The sequence below is a fragment of the Diadema setosum genome, chromosome 9 (assembly GCF_964275005.1).
Source record: "Diadema setosum chromosome 9, eeDiaSeto1, whole genome shotgun sequence".
NCBI lineage: Eukaryota > Metazoa > Echinodermata > Echinoidea > Diadematoida > Diadematidae > Diadema > Diadema setosum.
The window spans coordinates 13555891-13576027 of record NC_092693.1 but is presented as its reverse complement, the minus strand read 5'-3'; the positions used below and the strand labels follow the sequence as shown (position 1 = coordinate 13576027).

General features: G+C 38.2%; 1 protein-coding gene across 1 annotated transcript in view; it reads left to right on the top strand.

The window, feature by feature from the left end:
- Positions 1 to 20137, top strand: part of LOC140232532 (uncharacterized) — a 257587-nt gene extending 237450 nt beyond the window's left edge. Inside the window, exons 10-15 of the mRNA XM_072312628.1 lie at positions 103 to 175; positions 694 to 774; positions 16621 to 16644; positions 17614 to 17858; positions 18505 to 18578; positions 19861 to 20137. Of these exons, the coding sequence (XP_072168729.1) occupies positions 103 to 175; positions 694 to 774; positions 16621 to 16644; positions 17614 to 17858; positions 18505 to 18578; positions 19861 to 19933 (570 nt within the window). The 3' untranslated portion in view covers positions 19934 to 20137. The remainder of the gene's footprint in view (positions 1 to 102; positions 176 to 693; positions 775 to 16620; positions 16645 to 17613; positions 17859 to 18504; positions 18579 to 19860) is intronic.

Genomic DNA, 20137 nt, shown 5'->3' with positions numbered 1-20137 from the left:
ATAGTCATTAAGTATGATATTGGTAATATTGGGATATTGAATACTGAGATGGGCCTTTCTTATGGCATTTTTTTGTTCTGTTTTCTCTTATATTTGACTCAGGGCTACACACCACTCCATATAGCAGCGATGCACAACAAAGAAGCCATCATGCAATTCCTGGTTACAGAATACCGTGAGTAGACCGTCAAGACTTCACCGCATCTTTACGTTGTCCTATTATAGATCACTGTCATCTTGTTTGATTTGCACGTGTGATTGTGACCACTATTACCAGTTTCATTGAAATGCTCAAAATGTTGAAATGCAATAACTTTCTTTCTCTGGTCTACTTGTAATATTCCCCAACAGGGTCAATTTTTTCCCTTCTTGAATGTGGAAATGATGGAATGATTTCACCCCCTCCTCAAAAAGTTTCTCTTCCCGTGCCCCCTGTACCTCTGGACTGCGGCTTAGAAAAGAACTTAAAACAAAAAAGAAACAAACAAACAAACAAACAAACAAACAAATATCAAATACTCTTTTGCATGCGTCAGCTCTTACTTTTAAGTGTGAATCGGGTCATATACATATACACATATAGGCTATGGAAATGTTCCTGAAGTTCAAGGTTCCTGAAGTTCAAGGTACCTGTTCAGGCATGGTGACATGACCGAAAGAGTTTTGTTCATGTCTGTTTCTCTCTCTGTCCAGATGCGGACATCGACAAGCGCGACTACAGCGGCCGCAAGCCCCGCCACTACCTGCAGAGTGCTGCCTCAAACTACATCAAACGTAAGACGAGCCTCCCAACCGACATCATAGGCATGGAGTCGGACCCCCCAAGGAGCCCCCTCCCATCCCCGCTCCCTGAGGACGGGGAGGGGAACGGCGGGCGGGGACTGTCCCGTGTGCTCAATCGCCTGTCCTTCCGCCGCTCAGGCAGCAGGCTCCCCCGACGCTCCTCCCTAACCCCCCAGCTAGAGACTGTTTGTGACTTCCCATACATGGAGCAGTGAATTTTTTGCTGCCCCACCAAACCTCCCCCCCCCCCCATAATGTCCAATCAACTTGCTATATATTACCCAGTCACCCAGAAATTAGGGGTATAAAAACATACATCTTTTGAGGAATATTATGGCTCTGATTTACTCTTGGTGACAACAAATTTCACATCACCAGTGCCCCCAGTAGGCATTCCCAGGGAAGGGTGTGGTTTTTACACCTGTATTTCCTCCACTGGTCACAGCATATCTTGTTGATTTAAAAAGGTGGTATGAAACATGATTCATCTGGGTTTATATCAGCTAAAGATAGAAAGTCTTCAGTCTTGAGAATAGAACATGAATCAATCAGTCAAAAAAACAAAAAAAAAATCTAGCTGGAACTGAAAAGTGCACGCTGACAATCTTTCTGACTCCATTCATAATTGCTCAAGAATCAGTGTGATTTTGCATAAAGTATGGATTGTGCAATAAAAATAGTTTGATAAGATTAATGACCATGGATGGAGGGGGGGGGGGGGGGGGGTCCACTTTCACTTTGTTCCAACCTGAAAAGAGAATAGCATCTAGGGCAAACCCTCTATGTTAATCTTTTCATGAAGGATTCGAAAAGTGGACATTTTGTCATGATTAAGTTTTAGTGCTTACTCTCATTTTTTTTTATTGTAGGAGAGGGGAAAACCAATTATTAGGAGCACATACATATATGTATTTTGAAACATTTAATTGCATAATGAGATCTATGGATAGTTGGCGGCCTTAATAGGTGCCAGATGTTTACTGTCACTACTGTTCAAGATATATATTGACTAATCCTGGTCTTCTGGTACAAACATTTCTTCCATTTATTCTATGGTCAGCATTCCAATATATACATTCATATTTGATTTTAACTCATAATCATGTAAAACCTGTATCAAAATTACTATTTATTTGCATATATTGAAAATATATGTATACACACACATAATACATTGTATACTGGACTTTTATCGTGACCATGAATAGAGTGTTTTTCAGAGAAAATGTGAACTAAGATTCCATATTTTGGGAAAGAATAAAGCAAGGAGTCCGGCGGAAGATTGAGCAAAAACATATTACTCTTGGTCAGAGGGCTGCAACAGTTTGCAATAGGCCATATATTATATGTGACATCTTTTTAAAATACATATCCGTGTATTTCTTGATGATTGCGCATATTTATATACATGCTTGTCCCAAGGTGTTACTTTTTATATAACACTTTCTGTCTATCAAAAACCTTTTACCCTATGATGGAGGTATATTACATAAACCAATTCATTATGTGCCAATAAGTATGATAATCGAGAAAAATTGAATATGTATATCTACGTAATGGGTTATTATTACCTTTACAAGTAGGCATAAATGAATCTTGTAAAGTTCTGTATGTAAATTATAGATTTATATATTATATACCTTTATTAAAAGCTACTAACTGCTTTTCATGCTATAGCTTTTAACAAATGTAACAACGTACCTGTATGCACTTGATACTAATAGCATGTATTAATGCAATGTTTTACACGGCTTGCCTGATGATTACACGTTCACTTTTTTGCATTGATGTTTTGCGAATGAGCTTTGCTTGCAGTTTAACTGATTAGAACTCTTAACAGACTGTGATGAGTTTTTCAAAGCATCCAGCATGTTCCTTGCCTACAATTTGCAGGTCTGTGTGTTCCAAACACAACCCTTGAGGTGATTGCGCGGGTCAGCAGTACTGATATAAAGAAAAAAGGGGTTAGGGTGAAAAATACTGGCAGTAACTGGCATACATGAGTCAATTTGATGACAAGAAAAGCCTTCAAAAGAAAAGCCTTCAAGACAGAAACCTCCATGACAAGTGGACTGACCTTAAGCAGCAATTTCTCTGTAGAAAGTTATGCCAATCAAAAGGCAGAAGAAAAAATAGAAGTACTTTTTTGAATTAATGACAATGTTTACAAGCTTGTGTTAAAGAGTACTGCTGCTGTATGAGTTTAATTCCTTGGAACCACCCAGAATTGCAAAATGTAAGCTATCTAGAGTTACAAGTGCATGGCTGCATTGTGGTAGATGAGAAAAATGAGTAGATAAACTGTTGCTGTCCTTCTAACATCGCGTGATATGTTCGTAAAAAGCATTTAGTGGTTAGACCATGCATCGTAAAGTTCATCGTATCAATGTGTATATTTGTTGTTGTACACATATGTCTTATGTCACACCGTATGTGTATGCTACTGTATACGCCATATATTTCGCGAGTTTAAATTTTCGCGAATCGGGACTTCCCAACAATTTCGCGAGTGGTTAAATTCGCGATTGTGGAGTCCTGTACTGAACGGAGAAATGTATATGCCGTACGTCACATTCATATCGGCATTAGAGTCAATATTTTCGTGTGTTTTTAATTTCGTGAATAGCAGCTGATTCGCGAAATTTGCGAAAAAACCTTGCGAAGTATTTGGCGTATACACTATTTTGTGTTCATCTGTCAAACATCTGTCTGCCACTGTTTTGACATGTCTGTGCTCTTCGTTCTCGCCTACTAAAAAAACTTCTCTCCATTTTTTTTTTCCACGCCATTTTGGACTACTCCTGGATGTCACATTCAACGCAATATGCATTTTTGTCAGACAACATTATCAGTTCTCGCTACCTATCTCTCTCCCTCTCTGCAAGTCTCAGTGAATGAAAACTGAAGATTTTCGCAAACTGTAAGTAAACAAATGAAATGGGGGAGTGAGGATTTGGGAAGAGAGCATGGTAAGCAGTAGATATTTGTTTAATAGTGCAGAAATGAGGCCTTATGCCCTCAATTGTATATTTAATGTGTTTGATGTGCCTTTTGCTGATAGAGACAAATATGACGCAGTGTAACTGCCAAAATATTGAATGTGCTTGTCAGGGACATGCCATCAAGGTAGTACTTCGAACCTAGGGTTGAAGAAATTGTGTGTTGTTAATGACAACAGAATCAACATGATATCCAACACCCAGATGCATATAATGTGGATTGTGATCAATGTTGTGGAATAGAATATTTTGTTTTGTCAGCAAATTTTTTTTACAGGACCTAGGATCCAGACAGAACCATATGCTTACAGCTTGCTACAACAGTGTCTGCAAGGAAATGTAATGTGTTTTTATAGCACCATCTGCAAACCTTATTCAAGTTCTGACATACAGAAGGTGACGCCATTGCCAGTACTGTATGCATGGAAGGTACACTACGTATCTTGCTCGAAATTTATCATCTGTTTTCACACCAAATACAGATCAAATTGCTGTGATATTGGTGTGTCGTATGTATTCTCAACTTTGCTCTGGTGCTGGAAACAGAGTACCAAACCGAAAACTAGATTCATATGACTGCTCATAGACGAATGGTGACATCGATTTGTAAGATACAATATAGTACTTTGCTGTTCATCCAACGTTTCAAAAGTGCAGTTGGAAGTGCATCAGTGTAAATCAGCCTGACTTCTGTGAAGTCATTCTAGTGTCACTCAGATCATATCTAGGATTCTACAGCAGTAGAAAAATATGATTAATATGACATGAAAATCAACAGAATGATCAGACAATTCTTGCATAACTTCTCAACTCAATTCTTGCATCAATTATAATAGCTCAATACCTCTATAAGATATCACATAGAGCAGTTCATCTTTTGCTTAATCGCAGGCACATGATTGTTCTATTTAGGATAACCAGTTATGAATTCATATTTCATGCACAAATTCACTTAAATACACACTGTTATTTTGCTGTGCCTACTTCGCACCATGAATATCAAAGATATGATTACTTACAGACAAACACAGCAGAAAAATTAAGAAATTACACTTACTGCAGAGAGACAGGGCTGTTTTAGTATAATTCTAGGTACTTTTGTAAAGCCATTGTTTTCTGTTCAACAGTAAAACCCTTAATTTGTAAGAATGCAGGGATTTTTAAGCATTTTTGTGATGTACTTAAATTGCATGATTCAACTAAAAGATGTCGTAAGTAAAGGAGCTTTTAACTGTGCAAGGGAAAGGAGGACTAATCAGGTACTAAAAAATAACATGTTGATCAGTACACGAGGGATACAGTACATTTAAGTCTGGAGCATGGCAAAACTATTGCTCCTATTCCAAGAAGTTTGTGAAGTATGACAAGATGAACTAACTTAAGTACTAAAATCTTTAAGGTCTGTTGGAAGTAGATATGTGATGTTTTTAAGATGTAGTGATAATTCATAGATCCAGCATTATATTCAAGGAAGCATGTCAGGTGTGTGTGCATATAGGGGGAGAGTATTGATAGTCTACACACATAGAGACAGCGTTGGCACTAGTGTCGTACTAATTGTGGAAGTACTAGTATATTTAATGGGACACTAGTGGACATAGCGGGAAACATTTTGTCCCCCTTTAGTGGTGAATATCAAACTGAATCATACTTTCAGTACCAAGTGACTCATCAATCTATAATAGAATTTTACTTGACTTGTGTGGATGGACCATGATTTTGTCCCTTTATTGGCAAGGATGGCTCTATTTGTTTAATCTATGGTGCAGACATTGCAACACATAGTCCAACTTTTGTGTTTTTATGTCTGTTCACTCCTATCTTAGTGTAAAGAAATAGGGAGATTTAGTCACTGCTTCTATGAGTCGTTTATTAAAAAAGTTATGTATTTTAATGATAGGATTGCTTTAACAGTCTGAGTGGTAAAGCATAGTGTAGTTACTGTTTAAAGTAGGAATACAGGTTACTGCTGGCATTCATCTTTATATACAGTATGTCCACAGAGTTCCTTCTTCTGCATATAAATCAACATTTCCTGCTTTAAGTAGATACTAGAAGCCATCCAGCTTTATGATTACAAATATATATCAGATGTTTGCAGCCTCTGCTCTCATGTGACTTCCGTCTCAGTATCAAGACGTGCATCTGCAGTCATCCATGTGTTTTTTTTTTAAATGTCTTGTTTACAATGATAGAAGTGAACACATTTGAAATCAGACAATTTTGATATTTAATTTCCAATTTTACTTCAAGTTGATACTCTTTTTCCTGATTTAGAGGGATGAGTTCCTTACAAAGAGGTGTAGTAATGAAAAAAATATATATATATTTGCAGGGTAAATGTAAGTCTTCAAAAAATAGTTGAGGTAAAAGTGATATTTTAAAGTACTTATGGAGGACAAAAATTCATCAGATTTTGTTATTCAGAATTTTATTCAGTTTTGTATGATCTTGTGTTCCCATTCATGCACAGATAAAAACAACTTGTTTGCTATTCATGTGATGTTGCATAGATCTATGGACTTGCTCTTGTAATGATGTTTGCTACGTTTATCTTGAGATTTGTACTTGAATTGTCCTTTGGCATGATTCAATGTTCTTCACGACGTACTTGTTGTAGGAAAGAAGCCGTTGTTGGGCGATAGAATTGATTGTAATTGGAAGTGTTTGTCAAACTGTTGTCCGTTCCCCCAGTGTTTCTGTGTGTGTCAGTCAAGCTTTCGTCAGTCGATGTGGAATGGTCTCCTCGTTCGTGTTTGCATGCATGCCTGTGTTGTGTCGGTGATCCTCCCATGCTACTACAGCGACGTGATGCATTCGTCGAGTCTGTCTAGAAAACTCCTCCTCAGAAAAAAAAAAGAAACAGAAAAGGAGGAGAGAAAGAAAAACGGAATGTTGCATTGTCTTGTTAGAAGTTGAGGAGACTTCACAGTGACTAACTCGGAATGATGTCCGATTTCACAGACTAACGAGCAAGAGAGATTTTTTCGCCATCAAGTTCTGCTCTCCTAACCAGTCTTTTTCTCTGCTGGAGAATTTCCGCAGTGAGTGTATTGAACGAGAGAATGTCATCCGAGTGATTCTGTCACCTTTCTCATGCAGCGATAGAGGAAGCCGAAGGCGAGACTGGCGGGGGATGCGAGTCGGAGGCGACCAAGTTTGAGTTTATCGAGGAGCGGTACAGGCTGATGGGCGTCCGCTTCGAGCACAGCTCCATCAAGATCAAGGAGACAAGTTTTTTCACCCTCTAGGGTTCAGCCACACCCCCCCCCCCCATCCTCCTTTCCCCCCCCCCCCCCCCCCACAAAATGAGTTTGTGGAACTGATCCCTGGGATTCATGAAAGTTACATAATTTCTAATCAGGTTTGCTGGTTCACAGGGAAACCCTGTTATAACAAAGTCACCGGGACCGCTGATATTACCTCGTTATAACCCATACCTCATTATATAAATGTACTAAAAATGAGACCAGCTAAATGCAGAACTGGAAATTTGGACTGCTGAATTCATCTCATTACAAGCAGTACCTCATTGAAAGTGAGCTTGTTTAAACAGTCTTTCCCTGTATCCTCAAGTGGGTGTGTCTTATCCTCTGTAAAGATTTACACCCTAGACCCAGAGAGGTTTGAATTAGTTATCTTTGTTACGTGGAAGGATACTTGGCATCACCTTCACTGGGATTCTCAAAAGCCAGATGTACTCTATTCCAGTTTGCTGGTACAGCATACTTGAAGTCAGGAAAATTTTGGATCGACTTTTGCATAGATTTTGATCCATGAACCAGAAGTCAAGTCAGTCATCTTTTTGTCTTCTTTTTTTTTTTATTACAAGGATCGCAGCATCTTTCAATCTGGCAAGAGCTTCCAAAATTTTTGTGTCTTGATTATAGTAGTGAGATAAAATTGACGTGTAGCAGTTCATTCAACTTTGGCGGGATTGATGCCTGGTATGAATTGAATAAATGGACTGCATTTGAATTGTTCAAAATTGTGATGCATTTTTTGCCTGCTTTTTAGGGGATGCAGGCCAATTGGATTGATATTGGATGTTCTGCAAAGTATGGCCAAAGAACTATGGTATTACGAGAGAAGGGGTGAGGGTAGGAATTTAAAAAAGAACAGAAAGCATACCTTGTAAATGAAGTATTATTATAAGCATCAAGAAATTTCTAGTAGTTCAGCTGTTTAGCTACATGTATATTTCAGCCATCGTATCAGGGCAATTACCACCCAAGGGCAATTACCCCCTGGCTAAATACTGGTTAGTGAAAAGGTTAGAGTAAAGATTAGGGTTAGGTTTAGGTTTAGGGTTAGGGTTTGGGTTAGGGTTAGGGTTAGGATTAGGTTCAGGATTAGGATTAGGGTTAAGGTCAGGGTCAGGGGAAGGATCCGGGGTAATTGCCCAGAACGGATTGCCCTAGACCCTTCAGCTATATTTCAGACAGAAAGGTTGGGAGATCTGAACGGGGGAGGGAGGGAGGGAGTTAAGGTAATACATGTATTTCTCACTGGCAAGCACATTATCTTCATAGAGTATGAAAATCAGCTGGGATTAGGTTGAATTTGAAGGCATAGAAATGAAGATTATTACCCTGTGAAACCATGTTTGTTATATGGCACATACAACCCTCTCTTTCTTTAAGTGCCAAAGATGTGAAAGGAGTTGCCTACAGTTTCTATAATGAATACAAGTATAAATGCATATGATATATTGTGTACCGGTACTTGCAGTTTTGATAGTCTACCTGATACGAGGGTGTGGAGGTTTTTATTCAGGAGTAAAAGGAAGAGTACATGTATTTCTCTTTATATCGTTTTACCTAGTATATGCATGGTAACTGAAATTTGTATTTTATTAAGATGGTTGTGCACTTCAATGTATGTAATAAGTGTGGATTTTAAAAAATGTATATTATGCATGTGAGTGTTCAAGTTGAAAGTACTTAAGTAGTGTGCAGGTAGAAGTACAAATTTAGATGTCGTCAGAAGTAGAAAGTGGTTGCTGAACAGTAGTAACCAAGTTAGATTTGTAAAATAGGTAGTGTCTTCCAGATTTCTGTCAAACTTTATCGGTCAGAACTAGATGCAATAAGAATGGTAAGTTGTATTAAGAAAATACACTGGATGTGTCCAATGTGTACTGTATATTTTACACTGAGCACTGTGTGTTTGTCAATATTCAGGGGATAATTTGAATGCAATCAACTAATTGATTATGAATAATTTGCACAACACCCCACAAGGTTATTGCCACATAATCAGTCGACTGCTCCTCACATGATTAAAATGTAGGGCCTATTGTTACTCAATATCTTATGGGGAGTGCAAATGTCGTCAAGCAGTTTAGGATAGCTCACAACGACATCACTTACTCTACTCATGCCTGTGCTGGGCTCTGCATCAAACTTGCTGTTTTGTACCCTCATTGTTTTTCATGATATGACTATTCCGGCCGTAATTGGCTCAGACTGCACCTGGTATCATTTAAGGTGTTTTATAAAACAAATAGTGAATGGTCTCTCTGTTCTTGCATTCATGACCATGCACTGTTTGTGGGTTAGATTATGTCCTGCCTTTAATGAGTATGATAGAAGATACAAGATAATGACAGAATTCAATAGACATTAGACAAATGGTGTACAGTGAATAAAGACCTGGGTCGCATTTCATAAAACTTTTTATCAGTAACAACTGCCACATTTCTATGACAGACTTGCTCTCAGCCAAGCAGATGCAAGGATTTCAGTAGCTTGTACAGTAACAACTATGATTGTAACTTGTTATTGATACCAAGTTTTATGAAACGGGCCCTTGTTTTCATTTCATAAGTAGCAATCACACCCACAATGCTTGTCTCATCTTGTGTAATCATTGTCTCATGCTGTCTCTCTGTTTGTTTGTCTGTCTGTCTGTCTGTCTTGCTGTTCATCTCCTTGCATAACACTTGGTCATTGTCTGCATTCCCTCCCTTTAACTGTGCCCGATTTTTGTCACAATTTTTTTTAATGAGGAGCTCACCTGCAACACCATTTTTCTTCTAATTTCACAGCTTGTAATCTTTACATCACTTCCTAGACTCACAGACTCATTGCTAGCAAATTCTGACAATTTGTCAGAACACACATACAGAAATTGGTATAAAGCTTGATGCTAGGTCAGTGGATGGTAACAATATCCCACTTTGAGTTATTGTGTAATGAAAGGATTGTCTTCCACTTTTTATCATAGAATAGACAAGGGGTGAGATTGTTGTGCATTAGTGAATTTGCCTTCCATAGTGTGCCTGTTTATTTGTTCTGGATGCATTTTGCACATAAAAAAAAGAAGGAAAGAAAAAAAAACAATCAAATGTTTTAGATCAACAAGCACTGCTTCATCACAGAGAAAACACAAGTTTTACAGCTTGGAAATCAAACTTTACTCTTTCTTGCTCTTTCTTGTTCTTTCTTGCTCTTTCTTGTTCATTCTTGCTCTTTCTCTCCCCCCCCCCCCCCCCTGTCGCTCTCTCTTTCTATGGTTGTTGTCACGTTTACAGCTGAGGTTTCATATACATTCTTCTCTTCCTATTGGATTGATTAAACTTTTAAGCGGGTGTGGTTCATTTTTTTTTAATTCTTCTCTGTCGGCAGCAGGTCATTGTCTCTGTGTGTCCTTTTTGGCCATCTCACGTGCATGTCGTGGTTTTCGGCTCAGTCTGTAATTATGCCGTCACGTCGCACCGGTGCGCAAAATTTTTACCGCATCGTTGACAGCACCGCCAAGCAGAACCTTGAATCTGGGAGAGAGAGCGGTGTTTTGCTGATGATGCAAGCAGAGGATAACTCCGTTGTCCTCCTCACCGGCATCACGACAGGCTTTCATCTGTCGTCGGTGCTATAATGGCCAATGTCCCGCCCCGCCCTTGAACCACCCCATCTTCCTTCACCCTCTTCTCCACCTCCTCCTCTTCCCCCTCCCACCCCCCCCCAAAAAAAAAATGGGGGCAATGTACTTTTCTCCTACAGTATAGTTTTTCCTGCCCACATACTCATCCACCTCCTACTCACACCCCTCACCGCTCATTCTCTGCTCTCCATTCACAAGATTCACGAGACCAAATGCCGACTCACGTCTCCGTTCTGTCCATCCCCTTGTTGGGTCGTGTCGTTCACTCTAACTGTCTCTTAACACCATCGTTTGTCTAGAATGTGTGCTATTGATGTCATAATTCCAACCTTGTCTCCCCGTAAGTTTAATTGAGACACCAGGTCCATCCCATTAGATCATGATGTCACTCCGCGGCAGGGAGAGAGTGAAAGTTCATGTTGGGGTCAGTGTAGATTTCTGGTAGATGTGTATCAGATTTGTGGAGTGACTGTTAGGTGCCCTTTTGAAATGTTTGTGTTTAAAAGGCTATAGAAAAGCTATCATGTAGTTCCCAAATGAGAAATATATACAAACATTAAAAGTTATTGAGACAAAGAGAATATGACTACATACCTGCACATGACACAAGTTTTACAAATATGTAATGGTGTCATAATTTCCATGAGAAATGAAATCATGTACACAAAGGAATAATCGTTTAAAGAAATTTCATCCAACAGATATTCTCTGTTGAAACTTCCATGTGAGATTTGTATTAACACTCTGCCTCCATTTCTCATTTATAAAAAGCTATACTCTAAGCGTGGTTTCTTTCGCTGTGGTTTTATTTTCGTGCTCGTCGCGCTTTGAAGTTGAACCGCGAATTTAACGTCACGCGAAAATGTTTAGAAAATTCGCGCGAAATTAACCACGCAAGGAAATGTTTTGAACTCGCTGCTTGTTACGCTATTGCACACATGCACACACGAAGATTCCGCGCATTGAGTGTATTGATGGTCAACACACACAGAGCGATACCGCGCAATGTAGGTACAAGCATGTTATAAAGTACTCGTGAGACAGGATTTCAGGTAAGCCTGCATGTAATTTTAATTTCTATTTAATAAAAAAAAGAATAATTGGATTATAGTTTGGGTTTTCATGTGCAAAACAAAACAGTTTTTGCCGACTGTGAATTCACAGATTTTTGCCGACCGCGAATTTAAACACGCACAATAAAGTTGGCACCGATGGAAACCGCGAAAGTATCTGTACACGAAAGAAATCACTTTTGCAGAAGTTGTAAAAAGCTGCAAATTTCCCAGTCTTTGTTATAGACCTCTGAAACTGTAGTAGTGTTATAGTACCCGGTATACATCTGTTTATCTCTTTTGTGCCATATACATGTATGTGCAATGTTTGTAGTACTGACCAGATGATGTGTAATACGTAGTGTATCATGATGAAGAAATGCAATTACCAATTTTTTTACATTTCTTACAACACCATGCAACATGTTACCTTTGAAAGGTTTCACCTTTTCTCCTCCCAGATTTAGGGTAGATTTTATGACATGCAATGTCGTTGTGATTAGTTTGTTAGTGAATATCACCTGTATATTAGTGCTGATAGATAAACAAGAACAGCTTGCCTTTGAAGAAACACATTGTATTTGTTTTTTCTCTCAAGCTGATTTTTATGGGCATGTGTGTTTGTAAATGCTGAAGTACACTGTTTTTAGACAAACATAGCATGTCTTTTACTGCGATATTGGTTGTTTCATTGGTAGACCCGAGCAAGCTCACATTTTTCAATCAATCAATATCAATCAAGCATCTAATCAATCAATCAAAATTAATCAAGCAGTATATTGGGGTATTCTTCCATGAACTGTGTGCTTGTTTGTGTGACATGCAATGTATACGATTTGAAATGGAATGTAAAATTTGTTTTATAGCTATATATGCCTTAACAAGTTAGATACACAACATACATTGGGTCAAATGATATATCAGTAACCGTTGCATGTGATGATGAAGCTAGGAGATGTAACAAGCAGCCAAAGGAATCGAGGAGCTACTAACAAATTCTTTATTTAACGCATGATTAGATCTTACTACTATGTGATGTTTTAATTTCTGTGAACTACTCCTGTGGCACATCTACCTCACTGATGTGTTCTGTGATTTTTTTCCCTTTTTTTTTCCCCCCTCTGGTCAAAAGCTCTGTTAATTCACTTCAATTTTCGCATAATATGACTAACAATAATGTACAAAGCTTTGAGTTGCATTATATATATATTATGTGCTGTGTTGTCTCTGTCTGTCAAAGCTAATATAAACTGTTTCACATGTTCCTGTGATTATACAGTTGTCTGTTCAATCTAACCAATCTCTGTCGTTGCACTCTCCTCTTGTAGTGTGTGTCTCTGAAAACTGTATCTGAGGTCTGTGTCTGTGTCTGTGTTTGTGTCTGTGTCTGTGTTTGTGTCTGTGTATGTGTCTGTGTTTATGTTGTGTATGTGCTTGAATTGCTACACCTGTCATGCTCTCCTCACTTTAGCATTAAACCAAGTTTTAATAACCATAGTCCCAGAAAACTTAAACTATCCAGTAGTTGGGTAGCGAGTGCAAAGCCACATCTTTTCTTACTACCCCCCCCCCCCCCCCCCCACCCCACACTGTCAACTTTTAGTCAAGTACTTTTCTACAGCTCAAAATAAGAAACTGCAGAAAGGTTACCATTTTTCTGGCTTGAATATCGTAAGAAAATATTGCATACATGCAGAAAAAAAAATGCACCTTACCCTCCTGGCTCATGACTCAAGTTTTGTTACTTAGTTCAGTTTTAGCTGGTTTATATCCGCCTATGATAAAGTTAGGATAGTGTACTACATAATAAGTCTTTTGGAACAACCTTTCCATCCCATCTCCGCCTCCCCCAATAAAAATCTTCATTAAAAAAAAACACACACATTTGCTAATCTTTATTAATTTTCTTGTCATACGATTCGTCCTTTAGAAAAAAAAAATGAATCTTGTTCTTTCTATATTTATCCGCAAATCTGTCTTCAGGTTTTTTTTTTTTTTTTTGCTGCTAGAAATATTTGTTACCTTTTAGTGTATTTCTTTAGCAGTCCAGCAAGCACCTGTAGGATGTTTGTGTGTCTGTCTGTTGGTCTGCACCACATTTATAAGATTTGTGATTTGTGTGTGTGTGTGTGTGTGTTAGTATGTGTGTGTTATGTGTTTGTGGGTGTACAGGTGTGTGTGTCTGTTGGTATACATTTGTTTTAATGAATGTTTGTATGGATTTTTTGTGTGTACAGCATTTACTTGTTTGGAGAATATTGATTATGCTGGTATGTATGTATGTATGTATTTGTATGTACATATGTTTACTGAACATGTATGTACTGTGTATGCATGCCAATTGTGTGTACATCTGAATTGTGCATGGTGATTTGGTGTGACTGCATATATACCACATACCAGCTGAGTGAAACTTTTTGAGACTGTAGCATTGGTCAGAGACGCCAAACAATATCCTCCCTCGCTTTATACCCCAACTCTGTGGAGGTAAGTTCACTCCCTGTCTCTCTAACCTATCAGTCTTTTATTTTCTTGCTTTTCACCTCTTTTTCAGTGTGTTTTTGTATCCTATTTATGCACTCACAGTTTGTAGCTGGCCCGAAAAACATGTCTCGCCCCTCTCAATGCCTGCCAGCAAAACTAACACACAAAGTATTGAGGAATGCCGCCATAGCATGTTCTGTTTCAGAGAAAGTTCCCCCACCGCAACTAAAATTACCCATCAGGGCATGAAATATTCATTGCATTAGAAAAAGAAGATTAAAAATAAAAAGTATGGATATACTATTACTGTACTCCATAGGCCTATACACATACTGTACATTGTAGATTTTGCATATGCGTAGAAGCAGAAAGCATTTCGTACACGTTATTAAATGCAGTAGTGCCCAGTAGTATAATTGTGATCTGTCACTATTCATATAACAAGAAAATAACATTGAAAAAAGAGAAAAATATATATAAATTTATTTCTCCTTACTTGTACTTCAAGGCTTCCGATGATATATAATTTTTGTCACTTTATCTCTTAAAGTCCTTTCCCAGACGTACGTAGTATTACTAGTAAGAAAGCAGGCTGCCACTAAACCTGTTCCATTTGGGAACCTGGTGGCTGAAGTATTAAGTCTATGGGGATTTAAGAATTCGGTATGGAACAGGTTAATTGTGCAAAATTTCACCGAAAAAGGGAAACAAAAATCTGGCTTGGAAGTTTAGATGCAGTCCAGCAATAGTGCTGGAGGTTAGACATTTATACACAATGACTTCAATTCTCAAAAGTAGTTAAAAGTCTCTTAAAAGTATCTGGCCCATGGATTATGCAAATTGCTTCTGCATTAATGAGCACGACTGCAACTGCCACCCAATAGTGAATGTGCACCAATACACGCGTTGCGAAGTATGCCTATTTCACGCTCGTTTAATAGTCCATGGACTAACTTCAAATCATGGATTTGATTTTAAACTGCCTTTTGGGATTCGCGCCAATGGGCTTGCTCAAAATGCCGTAGTAGTATGCATCTTTAAGAAAATGTATACTTTGCTTTCTTGTTTTTCCAACAACATTCCTAAACTCTGAAAATTCAGACTGGAGGTGTGTAGTTTTAAATATCAAGCTTTTAATTTGAGAGCAACTCTTAACCTCTTTGTTTGTCAGCCAAACTGCACAGATTCTTCAGCTTTTTGTGTCTGTGACTTTATTGTGCGAACTTAAGTGGCAGGATACAAGTCCTGTAGCTTGAAATGCTAACACACTTTTATGTCAACTCTAAATCAGTTGCTGGCAGTGCACTAGAAGGATGACTAACAGTAACGCGACTCTTTCAAAGAAAATACAACTAGATGCGATTTTTTTTTTTTTTTCAATAATTCATGTGAAGAGAAAAATGTCTGCTGTGATTTTGTATTTGGGTTCAAGCTTTGTTAAAACTTATGTCGGGGTAAATGCAGGGTTCCAATTTGCATTCATAATTCTGTTTTTTGTTTTTTGTTTGTTTTTTGTTTTGTTTTTGTTTTGCTTTCTCTGAAAGTCCTACTAAAAAAGTCCTATATGTTTACTGTATTGTATTTACAGGTACAGATAAATCCTGGTTTAGTCACTAAGAAAATGTAAATTACTGGTACATAGAGATGAGAAATTTTGGGGGGAGAAATTCCAAGAATACTGTGTTTTCAAAATTTGTCACTGTCTAGTGTCTTTCACCCCATCTTAAATTGAAAGTCACTACATAAATCTTGCACTGACGTGCCCTGGGTCTTCTATTATGTTGTGGTAGAAATTTGCAAGCTGTTGTTTCAAGCAGTCATGATTTTAAGGACAGTCAAGCGGTTGATCATTTACACATGATCAAGTTATGAAGATGTTGCCTTATATGAATTGTCTTTTTTTTTTTGTTCTTAAACTGATGAACTTTGTTTTTCTTTTTTTTTGGGGGGGGGGTAGGGAGTGAGGGTTAAAAAAGAAATATGTATCACATTCATGAAAATAATTCCATGACTACTACTGTATATCAATCACATTTATGCAAACAATATGTTTACACAGAATATGTTGATATTGTTACAGCATATAGGCCACTTTTCATCTAAGTATGCACAAACTTGCCATTTTATATATTTTTTTTTTATTTTTATTTTTTTTTTGGTGGTCATTTGTGGTGGTTAAGATGATTCTAACACGTGTTATCGTTGTCGCCCATTGCACACTAACAATCTCACACACCAACACAGAGTAGCATAGCCTATCTTAACTAATATTTATACATGTACCTTTGTAGAGATCTATATACAATTGTATTACTTCATCATTCTAGTACATGTACTTGAGTCCATCCTAAAACCTAAACTAATTTAACAAAGAAATCTCATGAAATTTATTCTTTGTTGTTCTGCTTTTGTCACAGAAATGATGCATGGCCAATCCACAGGTAAGCATGTTGATCATGTTTCCAGTACCTCAGTTATAAAGTGTACAGTTACAAAATTGTAGTTTCTTCTCCTAGTTTTCCATCTGTCATGAAAAGAAAAAAAAAAAAGTTGAATCGTATTCAGTTTCAGAATAGTTGCCTTTCAGCTGGTACAGGCATTTGCTCTCAATTTTAACTTTCACGACATCATTTCTTCTTGTTTCATGTAGTCCCATTAATCTGCCCAAAAAAAAAAAGTGAAAAGAGATTGTAATGTAGTCATACATCTGTATTTCCTATGGTTCATGTTCAACTGTATGTACATAATGTGTATGTCACAATAGAGAGAGACAGTAGTGATCTTTCCATGTTTTTAGTGGTGGGGTCCTACAATTGTAATGAAATCTATGCTCAGAAAACCATTTTTTTTTTCACCTACCACGCAATCCTCTACAAATACCCAATCTCTACCATTACCCTATCTCTACCACCACCCAAACCTCTATTACTACCCAAACCTCTACCACCACCCCCACCTCTACCACCATCCAAACCACTGCCACCACCCAAACCTCCACCACCACCCCTACATCTCCTACCACCCAATCCTCTACCAATACCCCAACCTCTACAATCATCCCAACCTCTATTACCACCCAAACCTCTACTACCATCCAAACTTCTACCACCATCCCCACCTCTACCACCACTCAAACCTCCACCACCACCCCTACATCTCCCACCACCCCATCCACTACCAATACCCCAACCTCTACCATCATCCCAATCTCTTCCACCACCCCAACCTTATATTACCACCCAAACCCCAACCTCCACCACCACCCCCACCTCTACCACCACCTCAACCTCTACTGCCACCCAAACCTCTACCACCACCCCACATCTCCCATCACCCTATTCTCTACCAATACCCCAACCTCTTCCATCACCCTATCATTACTCCACCACCCAAACCTTTCTCTTCTCCAGCTGAAGTAATCAAGCCCCACAACCTGATGTCTCTGGCGGAGCCGAAGCAGGAGGAGACCAAGAGGCACTCCAGGCTGGGCTCCATCCTCCGCTCCTCCTTCCGCAACTCCTTCCGTCTCTGGGGCTCGGCGGAGAACCTGGAGGACAAGGACCACAAGAGGGATCGCACCCCTCCCGTGACTCCGCCCCCGTCCCCCAAGACCCGGCCGAAGAGTGCTCACAATCTGAGCTACTCCCACTCTCTGGTATGTTGTGCAATCTGTGTTGGGGTCTGGGATCAGAAATATGTTCCAGTGAAATTTTCTTTTTCTCTTTTTGAATGCAGCCTGTATGGAAGCAACCCTTTTCCTTCCTTTCTCTCTCTCGCCCTTTCTTTCTTTCTTTCTCTCTCTCTCTCTCTCTCATGCTTTTAGACGACTAATGTTGGCAGGAATCTTTGTCACAGCAGTTATCTCTCTCTCTGAAGAATGAAAAACAAACTGATGTAGGCTGGTATTTTAGCTACACAGGTTTGTAGCACAAAAGTACTATGCAATTGTTCATCAAGAAAATATTTACTTCACTGGCATTATCCATTCCTGTTAGATTTCCATAACTGTGTGATCTGTGTGATTCACTGTTCAACAGTGACTACGATGTGATATCTCTCCTTTATTTGATTGATTGATTTATTGATTGATTGATCGATCAATCGATCGATTGCTTCATTCATTGCTTCACTCATTCATTTGTCCGTCCGTCCGTCCGTCCGTCGTAGCGTCCGTCCGTCCGTCCATCCATCCGTCCATCCATCCATCCATCCATCCATCCATTCATTCATTCATTCATTCATTCATTCATTCATTCATTCATTCACATATTTTTCTTTCTCTCTTGTCCCTACCCCTGTAGCTTATGCCACCCCCATCTGGATACACGGTTCCAAACAGGTCACGGAAATTGCGGAGTACGTCAGATAAGAACAGGTGTGTGAAATCCTCTCTGTTTTGTCATTGTACCATTTCGCCAATAGTTGGGGCAGCAATATTTAAGTTGATACTGTCAATATTTTGGGATACATATATATTTTGATACCACTTTATCATGCTTGTTTCCTGTTTTGGATAGCATCATTACTTGTGTATTCTGATGATTTCTATTGAATGGCTGTGCATGAAACCTTTGTACAGATTTTACATGATTTTCAAAGCTAATGAAAAAGAAAAAAAAACTAAATGAAATCAAACGTCAAACTTAATTTCTTGAAGTTGATATTGTCAGATCCTAATTATTCAATCTTGTATCATCTATTTCATATTTTAGATGGATCCATTTTTGCTTTGATCATTGTTCCTTTTTCTGAAAATTTCCAATGGATTAAAAGGGTTCATACATACAATGTATATACATACAAAAGATATGTTATATTCATGTGTTTTTTTATTTGATAAACTGTAAGGTAAAGAATTGCTAGTTAATCTAAAAAATTAAAAAAAAAAGTTCCTGCTTTACACCTACCATCATGTACATGTAACTGCTTTGTGATTGACATTATCCTATTTTAAAAATATATTTTGATGTACAATTGTAAAGCGCCTTGAGCATTTAATCAAAGTGGAGAACGGCGCTATAGAAATTGTATGTATTATTATTATTATTATTATTTTCATCTGGCTAGATTTTTTGAAACTCTTGAATGAACATCATGTTCATTCATTAGACACATTTCAAAGCCCCATAGCCACAAACCTTTGATAGTTATGATAGACATGGGTATTCAAGTAAAGGATTGCATGAATAATAATCAATATGCAGGGATCCCAAGCTTATAAATTGTATTGCATTATTCTGATGGCTGAAAAAGCATATTTTTGGTAGAAAGACAATATTTGATACTTTCCTGCAATACATGTAATACAATTTTGGAAAAACAGTCTATTTCATGAAATCTGCACTATTTTAGACAAAAGAAAAGTTAGAAATACTACAAAAAGGTAACAGTTGCATCTCTGGATATCAAATAATGTTAATGTTTCAGGGACTTGTTTGAAAGTTGGAATACCGATATATATATTAGATTGATAATTCATTGCCCCCCCCCTCCCCTTCCCCATCTTATCTGGTTGTTGTGTTTGGGTTTGATCTTCATGTGCATGTGTATATGTGTGTGTGTGTGTGTGTGTGTGTGTGTTTGTATTTATTACTTTATATTATATATTACTTTATATTTTATTACAATATATTACTTTTTGCCTGCTCGCTTAACAGAGAGGACCAAATCAGGAGGTTTGATTCCGACCCCGACATGCTGACGGAAACCACCACGGCAACGTTCGTTTGATTGAGGATGGAAACAGAGTGGGCCTACCAACGAGAAGCATGGGACCAATTTCAGTAGAGGAGCTCTTGTTTTTAACGAGGAAAAGTGCTTAAAGACCAAAATTTTTAGCAATGTTATGAACAAAAAGATCAAGCCAGTATCATGTGGCAACTCTTGTATTTGACAACAGAATTGCTGGTTTAACTGTCATATCAATATTAAATA